Source organism: Ranitomeya imitator, chromosome 6, assembly GCF_032444005.1.
Source record: "Ranitomeya imitator isolate aRanImi1 chromosome 6, aRanImi1.pri, whole genome shotgun sequence".
Taxonomy (NCBI): domain Eukaryota; kingdom Metazoa; phylum Chordata; class Amphibia; order Anura; family Dendrobatidae; genus Ranitomeya; species Ranitomeya imitator.
The window spans coordinates 537,613,027-537,637,723 of record NC_091287.1 but is presented as its reverse complement, the minus strand read 5'-3'; the positions used below and the strand labels follow the sequence as shown (position 1 = coordinate 537,637,723).

At 39.3% G+C, this 24,697-nt stretch overlaps 1 protein-coding gene across 2 annotated transcripts in view; it reads left to right on the top strand.

Moving 5' to 3' along the window:
- Positions 1–24,697, top strand: part of OC90 (otoconin 90) — a 255,001-nt gene that overhangs the window by 145,303 nt on the left and 85,001 nt on the right. Inside the window, exons 1-5 of one of the 2 annotated variants that reach the window (XM_069731933.1) lie at positions 2,526–2,590; positions 3,801–3,859; positions 15,721–15,795; positions 20,475–20,531; positions 21,383–21,557. In XM_069731933.1, the coding sequence (XP_069588034.1) occupies positions 3,814–3,859; positions 15,721–15,795; positions 20,475–20,531; positions 21,383–21,557 (353 nt within the window). In that variant the 5' untranslated portion in view covers positions 2,526–2,590; positions 3,801–3,813. Of the gene's footprint in view, positions 1–2,525; positions 2,591–3,800; positions 3,860–15,720; positions 15,796–20,474; positions 20,532–21,382; positions 21,558–24,697 lie in introns of those variants that run through there. The other variant, XM_069731932.1, reaches the window with a different exon arrangement.

Below are 24,697 nucleotides of genomic sequence, written 5' to 3'. Positions count from 1 at the left end.
ACTCATCTTATGTCTCTATAATAAATTCCAGCTCCATTTCTGTTTTATAAAATTGTTCGTTCTAGCCAGAAGAATTCTGATGTATATCACATTAATACTATTAAATCAGTATTATTGCAGTTATATTCTTGTATATAGGAGAGGTATTATAGTAGTTATATTCTTGTTCATAGGGACAGTATTATAGTAGTTATATTCTTGTACATAGGGGCAGTATTATAGTAGTTATATTCTTGTACATAGGAGCAGTATTATAGTAGTTATATTCTTGTACATAGGAGCAGTATTATAGTAGTTATATTCTTGTACATAGGAGCAGTATTATAGTAGTTATATTCTTGTACATAGGAGCAGTATTATAGTAGTTATATACTTGTACATAGGGGCAGTATTATAGTAGTTATATTCTTGTACATAGGAGCAGTATTATAGTAGTTATATTCTTGTACATAGGAGCAGTATTATAGTAGTTATATTCTTGTACATACGGGCAGTATTATAGTAGTTATATTCTTGTACATAGGAGCAGTATTATAGTAGTTATATACTTGTACATAGGGGCAGTATTATAGTAGTTATATTCTTGTACATAGGAGCAGTATTATAGTAGTTATATTCTTGTACATAGGGGCAGTATTATAGTAGTTATATTCTTGTTCATAGGGACAGTATTATAGTAGTTATATTCTTGTTCATAGGGACAGTATTATAGTAGTTATATTCTTGTACATAGGGGCAGTATTATAGTAGTTATATTCTTGTACATAGGAGCAGTATTATAGTAGTTATATTCTTGTACATAGGAGCAGTATTATAGTAGTTATATTCTTGTACATAGGAGCAGTATTATAGTAGTTATATTCTTGTACATAGGAGCAGTATTATAGTAGTTATATACTTGTACATAGGGGCAGTATTATAGTAGTTATATTCTTGTACATAGGAGCAGTATTATAGTAGTTATATTCTTGTACATAGGAGCAGTATTATAGTAGTTATATTCTTGTACATACGGGCAGTATTATAGTAGTTATATTCTTGTACATAGGAGCAGTATTATAGTAGTTATATACTTGTACATAGGGGCAGTATTATAGTAGTTATATTCTTGTACATAGGAGCAGTATTATAGTAGTTATATTCTTGTACATAGGGGCAGTATTATAGTAGTTATATTCTTGTACTTAGGGGTAGTATTATAGTAGTTATATTCTTGTACATAGGGGCAGTATTATGGTAGTTATATTCTTGTACATAGGAGCAGTATTATAGTAGTTATATTCTTGTACATAGGAGCAGTATTATAGTAGTTATATTCTTGTACATAGGAGCAGTATTATAGTAGTTATATACTTGTACATAGGGGCAGTATTATAGTAGTTATATTCTTGTACATAGGAGCAGTATTATAGTAGTTATATTCTTGTACATAGGAGCAGTATTATAGTAGTTATATTCTTGTACATACGGGCAGTATTATAGTAGTTATATTCTTGTACATAGGAGCAGTATTATAGTAGTTATATACTTGTACATAGGGGCAGTATTATAGTAGTTATATTCTTGTACATAGGAGCAGTATTATAGTAGTTATATTCTTGTACATAGGGGCAGTATTATAGTAGTTATATTCTTGTACTTAGGGGTAGTATTATAGTAGTTATATTCTTGTACATAGGGGCAGTATTATGGTAGTTATATTCTTGTACATAGAGGCAGTATTATAGTAGTTATACTCTTGCACATAGGGGCAGTATTATAGTAGTTATATTCTTGTACATAGGGGCAGTATTATAGTAGTTATATTCTTGTACATAGGAGCAGTATTATAGTAGTTATATTTTTGTACATAGGGGCAGTATTAAAGTAGTTATATTCTTGTACATAGGAGCATTATTATAGCAGTTATATTCTTGTACATAGGAGCAGTAATATAGTAGTTATATTCTTGTACATAGGGGCAGAATTATAGTAGTTATATTCTTGTACATAGGAGCATTATTATAGCAGTTATATTCTTGTACATAGGAGCAGTAATATAGTAGTTACATTCTTGTACATATGGGCAGTATTATAGTAGTTATAATACTATATACTATATATATACTATATACTATATACTATATACTATATACTATATGTCTTTGAAAAGAACCTTAAATGTGTAATGCATCTTTGTGTGTCAGGTATAACATGGAGGTCAGGCAGATCTGTCATCATAAGAAGTTACCTCATCATATCATTAACCTTTCTGTGCTGGTTATACATCATTTACCTGGACCCTGAGTAGCAGTAAAGGAACAATAGTACAATTGTTACTTAATTAGTAGCTAAGTAGCAAGTCAAGCAGCCAAGCCATGAATGGGGGCTTCACAATAAGGTCCTTTAATATGGATGCTTCTGATATATTATTAAGAGCATATTGACCTTTAGTTAGTCGGTGAAAGGATTGCTTTATGAATCTTGAACGGACTTAAAAGAGTTGATCACATGGGTCTGAAACGCATCAAATTTGATATAAGTCACTACATTCGTTGCTTTTAAAAGACATTTGCCCTCTGCCTTAAGACTCTCGCGTAATATTCAGAAGGTAAGATTTTAAACATTTATTAATTTATATAAAATTTGCTGAGAATTTTGTGCCCAAAATTCTAATTGCAGGCCTAGAAAAGCCAACAGATGAAATATTGTAGTATAAGTCTTATTTTTTGGGGAATTTTACTAATTTTTGTTTGTGCCTAAATGGCATATTCCCTCTCTTTTATAACTTGCTCAGTGCATTTTTATGGTCTGCAATTTTTTTTTTTTTAACACATATATGTTTGGATACATGAATATTACATAACTTTTTTTGGACATAAAACAGAGCAGATTTATTTCATTTAAAAAATTTCATAGATTTTGGAGATTTTTTAAAAAAAAAGAATATATTTTTTAAACTCTGTTTCAGTACAACATTGACTGCATATATTTCCATTTTTTTAAATAATTTATATATTTCCCTAAAAAAAAAAAATTAAATGTACAGCATATTAGACTATAGCAAAACTCTTAAATGAAAGAAAACATAATTTGATGGTGAATGATACAATTACAAATCAAGTGAAATGTGGTGGGAAAATGAGAGCAAACTTGAAATTTCTAACATATGATATTTAATTTTGCCCCCTCAATTTTTAGTAATACTTTATTTAATACATAATTCTGCATTTTTTTTTTATATAGAACCTCCATCTATTATATATATTTTTGCAAATGAAAAAAATATGAAACAAACTTTTTCTAATTCAAAATTATCAAGAGAATTTAATATAGTTAGTAAATATATATATATATATATATATATATATATATATATATATATATATATATACTAACTATATTAAATTCACTATTAAATTTTATTGACAATTTATATATATATATATATATATATAAATTGTCAAGAAAATTTAATAGTTATATATATATACACATATATATATTTAATAATTAGTTTATACATATATGTATATATATATATATATATATGTGATAATAATTTTTTCTTAAATTCTCTTCACAAATTTTAAATTTAAAAAAAGTTTATATTTAAATTTTTTTAATTTCCAAAAATATAATATAATATATAATAGATGGAGGTTTTAGTAAAGCAAAATACATAATTATTTAAAATATCAAGAATTATATATTCTATATACCATATATATATATTACTACATAACGTTGAACTAAACATAGAATGTATATTTTTCCATATCCACTGTCTAAATGACACATTATAATGTTTTGTTTGTCAGGCAGAATTGTACAATGGTTATTATACATCTGATGAGTTTGTTGATGATTTTACTGATTGGTAAGTTACAATTTTTCTTTTTGTATTGTTTTATGGTAACAATTAGATTTAAAAAAAATTTTTAATTTAATATATTTTTAGTGATGATAAATTTTAATACACATTTTTTACATACATTTTCAGAATCTATATAATTCCATGATTTTCTTTGTCAATTCACAATTGAAATACATAAAAATCAAGATTTTAACAAATTTAAATTTAAATTTTTTTTATATATTTTTTTCTACTTGTTAATAATACACAAGCTAATCTAAGAGTCGGGATTAGTGGACACCGGGATGCAGAGAGGGTTCTGTAGATCTTTGCTACCTTTGTCCTGTATTTCATTCCACCTGTCTTGGACCTCGCTGACTGACTGATACTAATGAAAAGAGTCCATTGTTTTCTGTAGAATGTAGAATCCGAGAAGACTTGTGATATAAATTGTATCTAGACTGTGGCTGCTTTGTGGACATGTACACTACTACATTTCTTTGCCTATCTGTATCCTTACAAAGGGTCTTGCCATGAGATCAGTTTCTAATAGTCTGAGTTGACATTTTGTAGAAAAGCTCAAATTTTGACCGCCCCAACCTAATAGATTACTCCAGACATGATGATCAGTGTCAGATTAGGGTTCAGTTGGACCAACAAAGGAGGCGATGGTCTACGAATCATCTGCACAGAACCCTGTAACGTTTGATGTTCTCATCATACACACACAGGACATAAAACATGTAATAGGTTTTTTGTGAATAGACCAAAGTAGAAAGTTGGACTAAGTTCAGAGAGTTTTTGAGGATTTTTTAAGCAGATACCCTTCATAGTCCTCCTCAAAAATGCTTAGAAAACTCTACCTATCATTTCTATGGGAAATCCACCTACAATTTTTGAGCCTGATTTTGTTTTTCTCTCAAGGAGTTTTGAAAAATGCCCAGTATGGGAAAAAAGTGCAAGTGCTGTAATTTCTTTGCAGTGGATCCTAATGGAATCTGCTCCGAAGTAAGCAAAAATAGAAAGCTACAAAAAATGGGTCAGTACAAAAAAAAACTCTTACAAAACCTTACAAAAGTCTTACAGGGAAAGAAAACCTCCTTCAAAAACTCTAAAAAAATAATAATGAGCTTTCATGTAGCAGTTTCAGCTTGATAAACTTCTTTATTTGTCTAAGAACTCTGTATGAACGTAGCCTTATTGTTCCAAAGTCACCTCCAAAGAGGGTTGTCTTCTACTAGACCTTGTGGACCTTGTCATTGTGGGGCTTTTTATGGTGTCAGAACTTGGACCTATTACTTGATTTTCTGGTGCTCTTATCGTCCAGTTTCAAGAGCATTTGGCACTGTGGCCCTGATTCAGGAAAAAAGCAATTTTGTCAGAGTTGAAAAAAAAGTTTTGGCGCAATTTCTCCCAACTTCACCAAAATGGGTGAAACTGGGAGAGAATGGTGGTGTGACTTCATAGCTGGTCTTATTCATGGCAAGCTGTGGTGTTCTCTTTGCCAAAAATCCAACTCCACTCAGAGAGCGGCATAAGATTTCTGGCGCTGCACATTGAGGAACATGCCAAAGCCTGTTATCACCTTCTGGTCCAGGCAAACATTTTTTAATTATGACTAGTGTCACAATATCAGTTAATAAATCTAGAATGCTTCAATATATCCAAGTGATTCTAAGATTGTTTTTTTCATGACACATTGTACTTCATGTGGTAAATTTAGGTCAATATGACTTGCGCTTATTTATGAAAATATTAAATACCAGCTGAAGATCCCGGCATTGCCCTGGCATAGTAACTGTGATTAGTTATAGTACCTCACTTCTCTAATTTTCCCATCATGCCTCTTATTTCCCCCCTCACACCTCTCATTTTCCCCCTAGCACCTGTCATTTTGACCTCACACCTGTCATTTACCCCTCAGTATATACAGTACCTGTATGTCATCTCCTCCTGTATATAGCATATACCTGTATGTCATCTTCCCTGTATACAGTATATACCTATGTCATCTCCTCCTGTATATAGTTTATACCTATGTGTCATCTCTTCCTGTATATAGTATATACCTGTATGTCATCTTCCCTGTATACAGTATATACCTGTATGTAATCTCCTCCTGTATATAGTATATACCGGTATGTCATCTCCTCCTGTATATAGTATGTACCTGTGTGTCATCTCCCCTTCATATAGTATATACCTGTATGTCATCTCCTCCTGTATATAGTATATACCTGTGTGTCATCTCCCCTGTATATAGTATACACCTGTGTGTCATCTCCTCCTGTATATAGTATATACCTGTATGTCATTTCCTGTATATTGTATATACCTGTATGTCATCTCCTGCTGTATATAATATATACTTGTGTGTCATCTGCTCCTGTATATAGTATATACCTGTATGTCATCTCCCCTGTATATAGTATATACCTGTATGTCATCTCCTCCTGTATGTAGTATATACCTGTATGTCATGTCCCCTGTATATAGTATATACCTGTAAGTCATCTCCTCCTGTATATAGTATGTACCTGTGTGTCATCTCCCCTGTATATAGTATATACCTGTATGTCATCTCCTCCTGTATATAGTATATACCTTTATGTCATGTCCCCTGTATATAGTATATACTGGTATGTCATCTCCTCCTGTATATAGTATGTACCTGTGTGTCATCTCCCCTTTATATAGTATATACCTGTATGTCATCTCCTCCTGTATATAGTATATACCTGTGGGTCATCTCCTCCTGTATATTGTGTTGTGAATTCCGCTCTTGGGCTCCCTCCGGTGGTTGTAAGTGGCACTTTTGTGAGTTCTGCTCTTGGGCTCCCTCCGGTGGTTTTAAGTGGTATGGCTGCTCCTTGGATTTAGGAGTCTGCAGCTGCTTCCTCTGATTGTCTTTCTGCTCGGCTATTTATGCCTGGCTCTTCCCTTCAGCCAGTGCCACTATTCAATGGTTCCTGGTTGGATTCACATCTCTCTTGGATTTCCCTGATATCCTGACCAGTTCAGCAAAGATAAGTCCTTGCTTTGCTCTTTTCTGTCCACATGTTGTGGACTTATTCGTTCTGTGCATTCTATGTTTTGTCCAGCTTGTCAGTATGGATTAATTCAGTTAAGCTGGAAGCTCTGGGAAACAGATTTACCCTCCACACCTTTAGTCAGGTGTGGAGATTTTTGTAAACTCTGTGTGGATTTTTGTAGTTTTTAATACTGACCGCACAGTAATCTATCCTGTCCTATCTATCTAGCTAGACTGGCCTCCTGTGCTACATCCTGGTTTCATTCTGTGTATGTCTTTTCCCTCTCCACTCACAGTCATTACTTGTGGGGGGCTATCTATCCTTTGGGGATTTTCTCTGAGGCAAGATAGTTTTCCTGTTTCTATCTTTAGGGGTAGTTAGTTCTCAGGTTGTGACGAGGTGCCTAGGGAGTGACAGGAGCATCCCACGGCTTCTTCTACTGTTGTGTTGAGCTTAGGGACTGCGGTCAGTACAGGTACCACCTCCTTCAGAGCTCGTCCCATGTTGCTCCTAAACCACCAGTTCATAGCAATATTGTATATACCTGTATGTCATCTCCTGCTGTATATAATATATACTTGTGTGTCATCTGCTTTTGTATATAGTATATACCTGTATGTCATCTCCCCTGTATATAGTATATACCTGTATGTCATCTCCTCCTGTATATAGTATATACCTGTATGTTATCTCCCTGTATATAGTATATACCTGTGTGTCATCTCCTCCTGTATATAGTATATACCTGTGTGTCATCTCCTCCTGTATATAGTATATACCTGTGTGTCATCTCCTCCTGTATATAGTATATACCTGTGTCATCTCCTCCTTTATGTAGTATATACCTGTAGGTCATCTCCCCTGTTTATAGTATATACCTGTATGTCAAATCCCCTGTATATAGTATATACCTGTGTCATCTCCCCTGTATATAGTATATAACTGTATGTTATCTCCTCCTGTATATAGTATATACCTGTATGTCATCTCCTCTTGTATATAGTATATACCTGTATGTCATCTCCTCCTGTATATAGTATATACCTGTTTGTCATCTCCTCTTGTATATAGTATGTACCTGTGTCTCATCTCCTCCTGTATATAGTATATACCTGTGTGTCCTCTCTTCCTGTATTAGACCTCGTCCACATGTTATTTGGTCAGTATTTTTACCTCAGTATTTGTAAGCTAAAACTTGGAGTAAAGCAATCAGAGGAAAAGTTTATTAGAAACACGTCACCACTTCTGTATCTTTCTCCCACTTGTGGTTTTGGCTTATAAATACTGAGGTAAAATACTGACCAAATACTGAACGTGTGAATGTGGCCTTATACACAGCCTCCACCTGCAGCGCCTCACTCTTCTCTATACACAGCCTCATACTGCAGCAGCTCCTCACTTCTCTCATTTTGCCCCTCACACATCTATCCATGAGGGTCCTCCCTTTCCATTCATGTTATGCCTCACAGAAGCAACTCCATTCTAGACACAACGGAGCTAGATGTGGCCTGTGCCTGCTATGCGGAGTGGGCGTGGCTAAGGAAAACTGTTGCTCATAGCAACCAATCACAGCTCAGCTTCTTATAAACAGCTCTGGTGAAATGAACGATGCTTAGTGATTGGTTGCCGATACATTCACACACACACACACACACATTTATATATATATATATATATATATTTAGATTTGACAAAAAAATGAAAAAAATGCAAAAATTTACCAATTTTCAAACTTTACATTTTTCTGTCCTTAAGCCAGATAGGTATACCACTCAAAATAGTTAATAAAGAACATTTATCCCAAGTCTACTTTACATCATTTTCATTTTTGAAACACATTTTTTTCTTAGAAAGTTAGAAGGTGTAAACTTTTGCCAACAGTTCTTCATTTTTCCAAGAAAACTTACAAAACCTATTTTTCTTAGGAACCACATCGCATTTGAAATGACTTTGAGGGGCCTATGTGACATATGATACTAAAAAGTGACACCATTTTAAAAACTCCGCCCCTCAAAGTGCTTAAAATCACATTGAAGAAGTTTATTAACACTTTAGGTGCTGTACAGGAATGAAACCAAAGCGGTTGGAAAAAAATGAAAATTTAGGCCCAAATTTTTAATTCTCACAAGGTAAACAGGAGAAAGTTGACCCCAAAATGTGTTGTGCAATTTCTTTTGAGTGTGCCAATAGCCCGTATGTTGGATAAAAGTAGGGTTTGGGCGCACAGCAGGGCTCTCAAGAGAAGGAGCATCATTTGACTTTTGGAGAGGAAAATTTGCTGGAATAGATAGTGGATGCCTATGTTTGCAGAGCCCCTGTTGTGCCTAAACAGTGGAAATCTCCTACAAATAACCCCATTATGGAAACTGGTGAGCACCTTGAACCCACAGGTGTTTCACATATTCACATATATTTTATAGTGTTGACCTTTGAAAATGAAAAATTAGATTCTTCCGACAAACACGTTGCTTTAATCCGAAATTTTTCATTTTCACAAAGGTAACAGGAAAAGATGGACCCTAAAATTTATTGTGCAATTTCTACTGAGTATGACTATAATCAATATTGGGTGGAAAACTACTGTTTGGGCGCACAGCAGGGCTCAGAAGTGAAGGCGCACTATTTGACCTTTGGAGCACAAAATTGGCAGGAATAGTCAGTGGACAACTTGTCACGTTTGCAGAGCCCCTGAAGTGACTAAACAGTGGAGCCCTCCAACAAATAATCCCATTTTGGAAACAACACCGCTCAAAAAATTTATCTGGTGTGGCGAGCATTTTGAGCCCCAGGTACTGCACAGAATTTTTGTATTGCCGAGCCGTGAAAATTAAAAATTTAACTTTTCCCACAAAAATTCTTGCTTTAGCCCCAAATTTTTAAATGTCACAAGGGTAGTAGGAAAAAATGAACCCCATGCCAAATATGTGTACCTTTTTCCTTTACTTGTGTTTTTAAAGAAAATAACATTTTTATTTGCAAAACATTTTCCATTTTTATTTCATACTTTCACTTTTATTTTTTCACATTTTTAGAAACTTTATTTAGATTTTTTTTTTTTTTTTTTTTCCCTTAGTCCTAGCAAGGGACATCTACTTTCCCTGGTATTATTGCTGATTTAATGCTCTACAATGCTTTTACATGACAAGGTATTAGGTCTGTCAATCATGCACAGGCAGGAGGCATGTGAGATCCTGCTCAAGGCAGGACCTTAAAATCCACTGTACCTGGGTGATCCTGGGGCCATTTTTCAGCCTGGGGTCACCATGGAGACCAATGGCATAATACGATTATAATCGCGTTGGGGTGATTGGAGCAGAGAGGGAGCTCTCTCTTTCTATAAGCAGATTTATGCCACTGTCGCTATTGACAACGGCATTAGAAGAGTTGCACTCCTGTGATCAATGCTAACACCGATTGTAGGCGTTACTGCAGGGTGTCAGCTATGATGTATAGCTGACACCCTCTGCTGATTTACCAGCTCTGCTTGTGAGCCAGTGCAATCGTAGCACCGTACATGTAGAGGGAGTTATGGGAACGCACTTCCTACAGCGCCATACATGTATGGCGGATGGCGGTAAGGGGTTAAAGGGAATATTCCAGTGGTATAAACCCTACTAAGCCATCTGTATGTGGAGCGCCCCCGGGGCCGTGGGGTACTCCGTACCGGGCCCTCTTCTGTTCTCAGTGGGGATGTCACGGTGGCTGGCCTGGTCTGTGGCCCTCGGGAGGTCCGTTGGATGATTTGGGGGAAAGGTCTTTAAAGGGATAGTATTCGTGACGCCACCTGTGGTATTCGGTCAGGGTGACCGACGCTGCTTGGGGGTCCACTGGGGTGATGTTATGGCAGCTAGATGGTGTACCTTCCTACAGGTGAAGTATTTCCCCAGGGCTTCCCAGAGTGTAGTTGGTAGATGTTGGATGTTGTAAGGCGCAGGAAATAACGAGGACACAAGGTTGCAGTCTCTTTACCTTTACTGAAGGCTTCAGCATCCACAGTCCAGGGTAGGGACCACGGGGTAGGCAAAGTCCAGACGGGCTGAAGGCAATATCCAGAGTCCCCTTATCCAGGAGGAATTCAATAGACACAGTAGGTCCCTACTTGCATAAGCTACCATAAGACCTCACTGTTGTTACTCCTCTCTGTCCCCCAGATGGTGCGGATAGGACAAAATCCGTATGACTGATGGCCTGAGGCTTTTTATAGGGACCCTAGAGACGCCCTGGCCCCCACAAGTTGCCACCGTGCCTTCTTAGGTATAAAGATTGGACAGCCAACTTGGAATTAACTGTCCTGCCAGTCTCTGAAGTAATGGCATAGAGCTCTTTACTCCCTCGGTATTCTGGCCACCGGATCTGCGCTTCAGATGGAGGCAGCCTGCTTCTCGCTGGTCTCCCACTGATGTTTCACTCCTGTTGCTATGACTTCTTTTCTCACTCACTACAGCACAATTCCTTTCTTGTCCTTTCTTAGGATGCTACCGCATGGGTTGCAGGCGCAGCTCCGTGTCCTTCTCCCTCCTCAGACTTCAGTCTGGATCTGACTAGAGATCACCCTAGCCAGCTTGGCCGGGAGACCTTTCCTCATCGGTCCCCAGCCAGGAACTCTCCTCTCCTCGCTCTGACTAACTTCCTAACCTAACCAGTTTTACCCTAATGTGAGGAGTGGCCTAATAGATAGAACCCTTAGCTCCCCCTGGTGGACTGGAGTGTGAAGTGTGTGTGTGGCTGTGATACCTGGACAGAAGATCTCCTTCATTGCCCTCAGACGTAACACCACTCCCCCTGGTGGAAGAATAACATTACTGCAACGAACCAGGACTCTGGGGCGCTGCATATGGACATCTAGGGCATAGAAAGCTGAATAAAATGTACTTTGATATCTGCAATCCAATGTCTTATTTGGAAGAAATCCATGTTTTTCTTAATATGTAAATGAGCTGCTAAGATCTATGGGCTGGACATAGATCTTACTGAGAATCTGTCCCCAGAGCTTACTTGATCTGAAAGGTTACCCATGTTTTTTGCATATTTTAAAATAGCATTCTAATTTCATCAGATAAAAGCAATTGAGTGATTGATTAGGGAAAAGTTTGTTTTTTTTTCTAAAAAAAAATCGTGAGAATTAAATGTCCCCTGTACACCAGAAAGCTGGCCTAAAAAATAGTTGTAAAAATATTTCTCTTTCTCAAAACAGTGGGTGAGGCTTCGAAAAAGAGTCGTGGTGCAGATACTGTTTCTGAGCAATCGCACTGCCCAAAGATGTGGCAAATGAAGGAGCGTTCCGAGTTTTTTCTTTGCTTTGAAGAGGTTCTGAAAATTATCCCGTGGAAAAAATATAAGTGGCGCTTAGAATAAATGGTGTGGTGTAGACACTGTACTCTGCCAGCTAAAAGTTGTGCCAAATTAATAGAGAGGAATGTGGCCCTTAATAAATTTGGCACATCTTACTCCCATGGTCTACGAGTTCAAGACTGGCCCAAGTCCCAAGGCGGAAAAACACTTAGCGGTAATGTAAAGGACACAAAGGTGGATGGCTCGTTACGGGACACGGCTCTGATAGCTGTGCTACGGCTGTGCCAAGCTGTTTATCTATGTGATCATGCGTGAACATGACCAGGGCAGACTTTCATCGACAGAAAGTAAGCAATGAGTGTTCGTATTGAATGATGGTAGGCAGAGATCTTGAAAATTAGAAGGAATTGATGCAGAAACGATGCGGAAAAAGAAATTGTGCAACTTATTGCAATGTGCACAACACCATGCATTGGCTGAACATGAAATCCCGCCATAATCCACTCGACGTAAATACTGACGTTTCCAATTCTATAACTACAAGCCGAGATCTCGAGAGCTGAGATGAAGTGATACAAAAAGTACATGAATAAAAAGTAAAGAACAATTAATGTTCTTTTACAATTTTTTAGAATTGTTAGGTAACCTATTGTTAGCTTGTTCTTTTTCGTTTGGAACAAAAATATAGAGCAGTTATTATAGAGGGAGCTGAAACTCATTAAAAGAAAAGTATGGGGTCTTACTATCCTTTCTATCGGGTGGTCTAACAACCATAACTGCCAAGATGTATGAGTCTAATATAGGTTGACAAGGAATACGTTTTCCTAAGTAGCTTCGCCCTTCCAGTATGTTACTCTAAGCAAGGTGTCCCATAATTAATACTTAGTTATCATCCATCCTCAGGAAAAGTAATAATTTGGTGCTGGCTGTGAATCTCACCATTGTGACCCCTACCGATCCCAAGATTAAAGTCCAAAGCCCCTCGTGGTTGAGTATACCCACTACCACCTCATTTATAGTCTAAGGGGCTGAGACAGCCGAGCTCTGCATTGACCACTTACTGGCATAGGATGTACCAGTAAGTCCTATGCCAGGTGCAAGAGAATGGAGGGCTCAGTAGCAGAGTTCATGCCATACATTTTGGTTGCCAGCTGTATTATACAGACTGCACCTGTCTGTAACTGGAGTAACCAGAGCCAGCTCCAATCTCTGCTACTAAACCATTTAGATGCCGCTGTCAATCACTGATAGGAGCATTTAAATGTTTACAAAAAGTGCGGCACCAATGAGTTACCAAGAGCTTACTGAAGCCTCGTTTGCTGCCATATTTGTACACCCATGAAACCCGGCCTTACATTTTTACTATATACCAAAATGTTAGAGTATTGCAGCATACTGTATAAGGGTGCTTTTACATTGTATTCAGCCACGCGTTCATTGGCCCCGCTCTGGCTTATGCCCGAAACCCCACAAAACGGGATTTGGACATATGCGGCGACGGGGCCATAGAGTATAATGATGTCGGCAGAGCGAATATGCACTCTGCCGTGCAGCTTTTAGAGCGTATACGCCTACTGGAGGTGGACACTCAGACAAAGTCTACTATGACTGATTGTACGCCTACTGGAGGCGGACTTTCTCAAAAATGATGCATGACAGAGCGCATGTTTGCTCTGCTGGCACCATCATAGTCTATGGCCCACCCGGCGCATACGTCCAAATCCCATTTTGCGGGGGGATTCAGACCTAAGCCCCTACGGGCCACTGAACGGGTGCATGAATGCAATGTGAAAGAACCCTAAGCGATCAAATAATTGTAGGATCAAGTCTCTTAGAAAGAAAAATAAATAAGTTGATAAAAAAGTTTTCAAAAATCTTAAAAAATGTAAAATTTTATTATCTTAATGAAAAAATAAGATATATTTTTTTCTTTAAAAAAAAATAAATGTAGTATCACGCAACCATAAAATTTTGATCTATGAAATTCTAAAATACAACTCACTATGAGAGAAACAAGTCCCAATAACGGACTATCAACAGAAGAAAAATTACTTATCTTTGGTTCTTATTAACCCATAATTATTTAAATAAATAAATAAATAAATAACAATACAAAGTTGGCATTGCCAAAATTGGACTGGCCTAAAGAATTATTTTGCCAACATTGACAAAAACAATTACACTTTTTTTCACCATTTCATGGACCTTTATTTTGTTTTTATTTCCGTTATTCAATACCTTGTATGATCAAGTGAATGGCAACATTAAAACCTATAACTCACCTTGGCAAAAAAACAAGTCCTCATAGGATGACATCTTGGGTACATTTGTTTCATCTCATTGTTAGATATAATTGAGCAAAATAGGTCATAATAATTTGGACATGGAGTGTTACAGATTTTGGGGTTGACCAGGAATCGATGGAATTGTTTTCTGCTATGATGAAACCAGGAGTTGCACATCAGTTCTGGAGTCTAGAGGAGACCAAAAGGTCTCCTATGGGAAGACCAAATACTATCAAAGTTCTGTGACATGTAGTTAGGGACCCGGTTGGGGATTTTTCATGGGTCCCTACAAGCTTCTACTTACGCAATTCATATTATAGCAGAACATTTTTGAGTAGACCAACATTTGCCAATATGGTAGTTTATAATGAAACTAAAATCTTGTACAAGTAAAGGGGTCATCTTTTACAGGGGATGTCTCATTTGGAGGAACATTATAAATATATATTTTTCCCATAGAGTATGTAGCACCAACATGGTCCTTGTCCACAATGGAGATCACAGACTTAGTCAGATACACAAACTTGAGTCAGTTCGACTCTGAGTATACTTTCAAGATGAAGGAGAAAACAGGAGAACCTGGAGGAAATTCCATTTAGATGTCATTTTGGATTGGGTTTGAACTTATGATCCCACTGATACAAAGCAAAAGTTCTAACCACTGAGCAGTAACGTAAGATATAAGAATAACGTACCATGCAAAATACACAATACGGATGTAACTTGTGGACTACGTGCACTTATAGGGAATGGTGATGTACTCTTCTACAATTTCTTGATGAATCAATTTAGAATGTTATTATGAGGTCACGTTATCTTTGAAGATGGATAATCGGTGATAGGATGGTGATCTAGATATAACAGGAGGCATGTACTCATCAAAGTTATGGGTTAGGTGACATTGAATGCCATCCACCAACCACTTGTGGGTTGACCGACTTTTTGGTTTTCTGTCCAACTTCATTCTTTGGTGTTTTATAAGATAAAACCAGTCCTACCAGTCCTGTAGCCTGAACCCTGGTAGAAGCAAGACCTACAAATTACTAAACGGTTACTTTCCCACAATGAGCTTTTGGTGACTTTTTTACGCTGTGGATTTTCGAAAAAAAAATTAAAGTAACCTATTTTACTTCATGGGGGCAAAAATGGTGCAGAAAATCTGCAACATCAAAATCTCAGCAAACGCTCATTGTGGAAATGTAGCCTAAAACACCAGCGAACCCACCTGGACTGTCGATCGGTATCATGTTCTTGATCAATGCTCCTTGTTTTTCAGAGACTACATATTCTCAAGAATCTGGAGCATCTCCTATGTTATCAGAGCTTTCCGACCTACCAATAAAAAACATAAGTAAGTAAGCTCAAGATGATGATCACTACTATTGATATAAATTTGGGAGACGTGTATCACTGCATTTTCACCAGTTTTCTGGCATCAAAAAGCAGCAAAATTTGGCAAAAAGTGCACAGTAGAGTGCAAAAGTGTAAGGCATGTGTGAAAAAAATGCTGCAATAATGCTTTCAAAAATAGAAGTGTTAATAGTTTATATTTATTAATTGATAAATGCAAAGTGAATAAAGAAAAGAGAAATATAAATCCCATTAATATTTGGTGTTCGCTATTTTCCTTCAAAACAGGCACAATTCTTTTAGCTACACTTGTACCCAGTCAGGGATTTTGCAGGATTATAATCTGGTGTATTAGTAATCAATTATTCCAGACAGGTGATAATGATGATTATTTTCATAGTTAGGTTGAAACACAGTCATTAAATGAAACAAAAACTGCTGAGTAGGAGGCCTAAAACTGGGTGAGGAACAGCCAAACTCTGTTACAAAGGAGAGGTTGTGGAAGACAGGTCATATGCAAATTGCCTCTTCAGAGTTAAACAGGACTTGAACTCTGTAGCGCCACTGTCATGAGGCAAAAATAGGAAGACAGTGGATTAGGTATCTGGGCCCCTGAACTGCCCCTCAGGCTAGGGGAAGCCCTGTCTTTCCTTAACTTGGGGGTACCCTTGAAAGTAGGGAGGCCCAAGTCACCGACCTGTCCCTGTCTCCTGTTAAACCCTGAACTAAACCCCCAACCCCCACCCCAGGAGGTGAACAGTGTAAACAGCACCACAAAGCAAATAAACAGGAATAAACAATATGAGAGTGACGGGAACACGATACCAAAAGGTGAATGCACAAACTACAAAGTAACAAAACACAGATAGTACAGCAACTGAGCTCCAAACACCAGACTAGGCTGACACCAGGGAGCTGCCACTGCGAGGTTGGTCTCCTAAAAGGACCTGTATAACCAACAGTCAGCTGATGCACCAGGTGACCTTATAAAGGATGGTGGGAGTGGTCACAAACATCAGCTGACCCAGCAGCAATGCAATGCAATAACATGAGCGGCCACCGGGGGAAAACTGCATTAACCCCCAATGACCAGAAAGGAAAAAAAGTTTAAATCAGAGGGAAACCAGGTCTGCCACACATCCAAACATGGATCGTGACAGCCACCTGTTGGATGGAAGTCATACACCATGGCAAGACTGAGCAAGAGAATAAGACCCAAGGTTGTTATACTGCATTAGAAAGGTCTACCCCAGGCAAAGATTCTAAAACAGTCTGGGGTTTTCAGATGTGTTGTTCAAGTTGTTTTGAAGAAGCACCACAAAATAGGCAAAGTTGAGAACTGTAGATGCAAAGTTGGTTGGTCATGGAAACTTAGTGCAGCAGATAAAAGACAGATCCTGATTACTTCCCTTCAAAATCAGATGTTCAGCAGTGCCATCAACTCAGGACTGTAAACAACCAGTGGGACCCAGCTACTTCCATATATTGTTCAGAGAAGTCTGGCCAGAAGTGGTCTTCATTGAAGAATTTCGGTTAAAGAGCCATACCATCAACATGGAAACAAAGCCAAGTAACTTAACTATGTGCGAAAACATAGGAATTGGGGTGCAGAAAATGCCAGCAGGTGCTCTGGACTGATGAGCAAAAAATGTGAAATATCTGGCTATAACAGAAGGCATTTTGTTCACAGAAAAGCAGCAAAATAATGAGGGTCTGCAGGAACAGTGAAGTTCAGTAGAGGGTTCAGCAACTTTGGTGCTGCATTTCTACAACTGGAGTTGGTGATTTAGTCAGGATTAATGGTGTCCTCGATACTGAGAAATACAGGCAGATACTTATCCATCGTGTAATACTGTCAGTTAAAACATTGTAACCAAAGTGCTTGTGCATAGCTACATGACACATTTAGATAGTAGTAAGAAGAGAGCCACCAGCGAGAAAGAAGGAACCTCAACGCGCGTTTTGCGTACACAGTGTATTGCTTCCTAGGGGGGGGGGGGTTTACAATGGTTTAACAATTGGGTGATCATGGTAATTTATATTGTGGGATAGCCTTCTAGACACCCCAGACTAGTGTTACCATATGCCTGCCCAGCATCCCTGCCTATTAGGGTATGATATAGTATTCATATTGCACTATGCTAGATTTTTAAGTGTCACCGGGGTATATAGTAAATGATTACTGTCATTCTTGTTCATGTCTTCTTATTTATGTGTTATTTTACAATACCTTTTTTCAATATAATAAAATTATTGATGTTTTTGTCACAAAGCTCCTGGTTTCTGATTGCGTTATATGCAGCACCCCAGGTAACTGGTAGCTGCAGTGATGTTGCTTTTCCTTCGTGGAAGGTAATGTCATGCTCAGAGGCAATAGGGTTCTCTTCACCAGGTAAGGCACACACATGCAAAACATTCTGAATCCAGGCCAGGAGGGGGAGCTCAGGACCCGACTTCCCTAAGCTATATGTATCCTGACCTGGAGGAGGAGCTAGTCAGTTGGTCCATGGAGACCAAGCAGAGAGTAGTTAGTGAGACACTGAAGAGGAAAGACGTCTGGAGCAGACGTGAGAGGCCTGGTAGCCACAAACGAGCTGCAGCCTCTGGAAGGAGGAAGACCTGAGGGGGTGAATGTGGAGGAACCGGAAGGGAAGGAGCAAAGGAGAGGAACAGGGCTCAGAGGGGAACAGCGATAGGACACCCTCAGAGCCATAGCGCAGAAGCCAGGTACCGGGAGCCCGAGGCCTTAGTGGAACTGTACAACACTTGGCAGAACTGGAGGGCATAAGATCATAAAGACATTGCCTACACCACACCTGAGACGCAGCAGCACCTGAGGAGCCCGGGCATGATAGAGTCCCTGTAAAAAGACTCAAGCTGCTGGTCATGCAGGTACCTGTCTCAGGACAGGGGGGATAGAAGACTGCAGGAATCTTCAGGCAGCAGGGACCTCAAATACAGCAAGCGCTAGTTGAAAAGGCTTACGGACCTCTACTGGAACAAGGGAACCTTCCATTGCCTCTGGGCCGGCCGGGCCATACCATCATCCATGCCTGGTACCCTGGACTGTGGCCTGCTAACTACAGTAAACCAGGTAAAGACTTTACAACTTGTGTCCTCCACTTATTCGTCGGCATTCACCACCTTGCCACACACCTTAGGACCCCTGGGGACCCCTCTTTACCTGTGGGAAGTGTACCATCAGTGCTGCAATAATATCCCCTAAAGGACCCCTCTAATGCAGCGTCGGTCCCACTATTAACTGAACACCACAGGTGGCATCACGACAGACTTATAAACATTTTCCCCTTAAAAGACCATTCCCTTTAGTTGAGTCCCAGGGCCACGGACCGGGTCGAAGCCACCGTGACTTCCCCTTTAATACCGGACCTGGTACCGAGTACCCCACTGCCCTGCTGGGGCGACTCATTATACATGCAGGAAATGCCTGCATAGCCAATGACTAGTAGAGGTGTGTCATTGCTGTAGCAGCCGATTGGCTGAGCAGGCATTTCCTGTCATTTCGAGATGGGACCAGAAAGTAGAGAATAGCGATAACTACCAGTGTTGGTACTGGAGCTGCCAAGGGATGTAGTTAGGTGAGTATTGTTTTTTTATATTAATACCAGTCTGAGCCTTTTTACAAATGTATCCCTTTTGCAGTTTCCATAATCAGTTCTCTAAATTACAAATATTAAAAAGCACACTGGGGAAAACTAATGTAGTCATTCACCTTTACCGAGATTGTTGCACTCATTTTATGGTGTACTTTGCAGTAAAATTCTGGCCAAAAGTTTGTGGTGGGGTGTAAAGGTTTGTACCTTTACAAAAATGCAATGAAACTCACCTGACCCCTCTCCTACATTGAGGGACACACATCTGGTCCATCTCTCTGCAGTCAGCCAGGCACAGGTGGCACGATGAAGTGATGTCTTTATGCTACCTCACGTGTTCCTTGCACTTTAGACTTCTGGCAGGTCACAGACCTAGAGCGGCAGAAAAAGCAGAGGAGCAGGGAGCCAAAGGCTCTCTGCTCGGTTACATTTTTAATCTCTATTCGTGTCATGAAGACACTGAAAACGTTTAAAGCAGTACCTGACTGGGATTCCGGATTGGGCTCCACCGCAATCCTCCCCTCAATGCCGGATTTTGGTCATGACCTCAGCTCCATCACGGTATTCCCCATGCTTTATATATAAAAAAAAAAATAAAAAATAAAATTTTATCTACCTCCACACCCTGAAATTCAAAAGCAAAATCAAAGAATTTTTTTTAAAAAAAAGTTAAGGCTCTTGAATTGCAGTGAAGCAAAAATGGAAAAATTCTCCTAAAGGCTACAAATATCCACATCCTTAAGAGGTTAAGGTTACTCCTGGTGACAACCACACGTCCTGTATTCTGTCCAGATAATATTTATTATTTTTGGCATTGTCTCCATTATTCATGTTGCCGGCCTTTGGAGTAAGATGAGTGGAAGGTTCAACTTGACTTGGCCAAGGGTCTATTTATTTTTTATTGTTGTCATTTATGGTCTTCTACAAAGACTTTGAGATGTGAGATCTTGAGCCTGAAGGATTGATTTCACCTTCTCTGATGTAAATTATCATAACATTTTGGCATAAGGTGCTATGTAAAGTTAAAAGGAGCATCGTCCTCACATCTTTCTTTGGCTTCTTTCAGACAACTTCACATTCGATGGGGTCTTTAAAAACATAGAAAGTGTCACATCATTTCTTGGTAAGCTCATGCACAAATTGGACAAAAATGTTGTAATTGTTGTTCATTTCCTTGGGATTTAGGACTACTGAAGCATCCATCAAAGTAATTACATTTATGGTGACAAAAAAAGGTCTGTGAATCAGCTGTTAGAAAAAGAACAGTGGCAAACACGTCTTCAGCTGCTTTTACACTTGCCGTTGTTTTGCTGACCGTTTTTACGGCCTCAATAAATTTCTATGGGGCCACAAAAACAGGCCCCAATAATTGCACAGCACACCGTGCACTGTGTGGCCGTGAGGGCCGTATTTACGGCCGTGAAAAAATATCGAGCCTGCTCTATATTTTTCACGGCTTACAGACACGGCCCCCATTGTAAATCAATGGGTCGCAAAAACACGGAAGGTTGTTTTTGCGGTGCGCTGTCACTTCCAGTTATGCGGAACACCATTTCCCCCCCCCCCCAATACTTTTGCTATAGTATTGGGAAACTGGAAAACGGCGATCCACAAGTTTTTTGCAGTCTGATATTGCGACGGACCTTGAAAATTGCAAAAAACCCGGTAAGTGTAAAAGAAGCCTTACAGGTCTTGTTTTGAAGCCCAGTGCCATTTCATAGGAGATTACTACTTGTAGTTTCAATCAAAATGTTTCAACCCCCATAAGTTAATTAGCAAAATTTTACTACTGCAGTGTAACTATTATTCTACCCTTCATGATAAGCATCTTTAGTACTTAGTAGAACCCCACTATTGTGCCTCTATGAGTCGCTCCCATCCATATCCCGGGTTCCCTCTCTATGTGACCCCATAATGTGATTGAACATGACGCTGCCCCTCGTTATACGTAACGCTGTGTTTTTTCTTCTGCAGATTGTCTGGGCTCCCATTTTACATGGTTACAAGTCATATTTACCAATTTCCCAGCTTTACTTAATTTTGTCAGTAAATTAAAATGTGTAACCGGACTTTGTCCCAGAGACCTCGAAGACTACGGCTGTGCCTGTAGATATGAGCTGGAAGGGTTACCCATCGATGCAGCTGACAGGTGAGAACATAGGGGACAGACCTGTTATGGCACCCACTTAAGACATTTTGAGAATTAACCCCTTTGTGACATCTCTTTTTTCATCTATCGGACATGTTTATCCTGTGCTTGGAGCTGAGCCCGCACAGTCAACACCTGCCTGTAACAGAAGCGATCAGAGTTTAGCTGCAATCGCTGCTGTTAACCCCTTAAATGCCACTGTCAATATCTGATAGTTGCACCTAAAGGGACTCTATCAGCACAGAATAACTGTTCAAACTAAGTCCCATCGCTCAGTGTATCATGGCGTGGCTAGTCATTCATTTACACCTCCCCAATTCCACCTACCTGGCCCCCTTTCCTTTTATTGACAGCTCTGGGTTCATAAAGCCAGGAAAGGGTGGAGATAGTTGGAAAGCAAGCAGGTGGGAAGGATGATTTCAATGATTGGCCATGACATAGAGCACCGAGCGCCTGTACTTGGTTGGAACAGTCATCCTGTCCTGACAGAATCCCTTTAAGGCGCTCAGTTGCAGGGTGTCAATGGGTTGTCATTGCAGCCAGGGGCCTGCTGAACCATGTTGGTACTCCTGTGAAGCCCAGCTTCAGGCCAGGCTTCAAAGGAGACAGTCATTTTAACTACAGAATATACTGCAATATCGCTGTATTGTAGTACATAGAATAAACAACCAAACAAAACCTCTAATGACCATGTCAGTGGAAAAATATAAAAGTTATGGCTCATGGAAGAGGGGGCGAGGAAAAACAATGACGAAAAAACAAAAAGTGGCTGTGGTGGGCAGGGGTTAAAGGATTAGGAATCTATGGATGTGTTCTACAAGAAACAGCGCCACATCTGTCTACAGGCTGGGGCTGGTATTGCAACTCTTCTCTTTTAAAGAACGCACATACTGGGGACAGGTATGCCGTCATTTTTGTATGAAAGCAGCCATGTATTTTTGCCACGTTTGACCCCTTTAAGATAAGAATGTGATTTGTTTAACCCTTTAATGACCAGAGGTATTTTTCATTGATCATTTTCATTTTTTTGCTCCCCATAGTGAGGGCTTGTTTTTTGTGTACTTTTGAACGACACCATTGGTTGTAACATATCGTGTACTGGAAAATGGGAAAAAAAATTCAAAGTGCAGTGAAATTGCAAAAAAGTGCAATCTCACAGTTGTTTTTTTGTTTTGCTTTTTTTTTTACTATGTTCACTAAATGCTAAAACTGACCTGCCATTATGATTCTCCAAGTCATTACGAGTTCATAGACACCAAACATGTTTAGGTTCTTTTTTATCTAAGTGGTGAAAAAAAATCCCAAACCTTGTTAAAAAAAAAGCGCCATTTTCTGATTCCAGTAGCATCTGCATTTTTCGTGATCTGGGGTTGGATGAGGGCTTATTTTTTGCGCGCTGAGCTGATGTTTTTAATGATATCATTTTGGTTCACATATGATCTTTTGATTGCCCGTTAGTGCACTTTAATGCAATGTCGCGGCAACCAAAAAAAGTAATTCAGATGTTTTGACTTCTTTTCTCGCTACGCCGTTTAGCGATCAGGTTAATTGTTTTTTTATTGATAGATCGGGCGATTCTGAAAGCGGCGATAGCAAATACGTGTATGTTTGATTTTTTGTATTGTTTTATTTTGAATGGGGTGAGAGGGGGGTGATTTGAACTTTTATATTTTTTAATTTTTTCAAAAAAACATTTTTTTTACTTTTTGCATGCTTTAATGGTCTCCATGGGAGACTAGACACTGCACTTGTCCAATCTGCTCTGCTACATACAGGCGATGATCAGATCGCCTGTATGTAGCAGAATGACTCACTTGCTATGAGCACCGACAACCGGGCGGCGCTCATAGCAATGCGGCAGTGACAACCATAGATGTCTGCAGGAGACCTCTGATTGTCATGCCAACCCATCAATGACCCGCGATCACGTGATGGGGGTCACCGATGGGCGGATTTCTGCCGCCATTGCCGGAAGTGCATGTTAAATGCCGCTGTCAGAGTTTGACAGCGACATTTAACAGGCTAATAGCCGCGGGTGGATCCTGATTCCACCCGTGGCTGTTCTGGGCACATGTCAGCTGTTCAAAACAGCTGACATGTGCCGGGAAAGATGTGGGCTTACTGCCGGAGCGTACATCAAAGGGAGGGAGTGCGACATTGGCGTATTATTACACCCGATTTCGGAAGGGGGTTAAATGGGTGAGGTTGTGGGTTGTAAAAATCACCTAGGCAGGTTAACAATGCAACTATGTTTATTCCTTACGTCCATGATATTGCAGCAACTCTGGGTAGATGGCCACAGTGAAATGCCCCCAGTCTACGATATTCTAACCCAGGGCTGGTAGTTCCAACCAGGTAATACCCACTGTCTCCCACCTTTTGGTTGGCCTACAGCTTTTGCATCTCCCACCAGTATAGTCTGCAGTCACAGCCCATATTCCTCCATATGACAGATACCAAGATTGTAGCACATAAAGTATATCCATCTCCAGCCAGCAACATCATATACAGTAGTATGTTCCCAACCAGATTTTCTCCAAACGTCTTTGTGAGTTCAGTTATGGGTGATGGAGCAGATCTGTATTCCATGAGCTGGAGCCATGATCTTTGGGCTGATCCTATAGAGTCTATGTATAGATAGAGGAAGCCCCCTTTTTATATTTCACAGCTCCGACTCAGGGTTATTCTCCCACATTGTTCAATTAACCTGCATTTTTGTCCTTCAAGTTGTGTATACTAGTAAATCGCAGGATTGTATTATTGGTATCTTATGCTACGGCCTTGCAATCAGTATTTGGGCTATCATTTAAACTGCCATATCTTTTGGGGGTTCACTTTAATAGGGACCATTTAATTTTCTGTATATTCCTTCAGTTTATGACCCTGCACTGCCATGGGTTAATTTAAGGAGACATATTCTATTATTTTACAGTGTAGCATTTTATCGTTTGGTGACGATTTGGATAGTTGCTCCTTTCTAGGGTTATTTAGGGATTGCCAGCATTGAGCCGGGGTGCCATATCGAACTTAGGGTGCCAACCTGTAGCGTAGGGCAAGTGAGAGCGAATATACTTCCCCCACCCCTTTAAATTGTCTTTCTCAACGCTTTTCTGCTGGGGGAATGAGGGGAACCATGTATA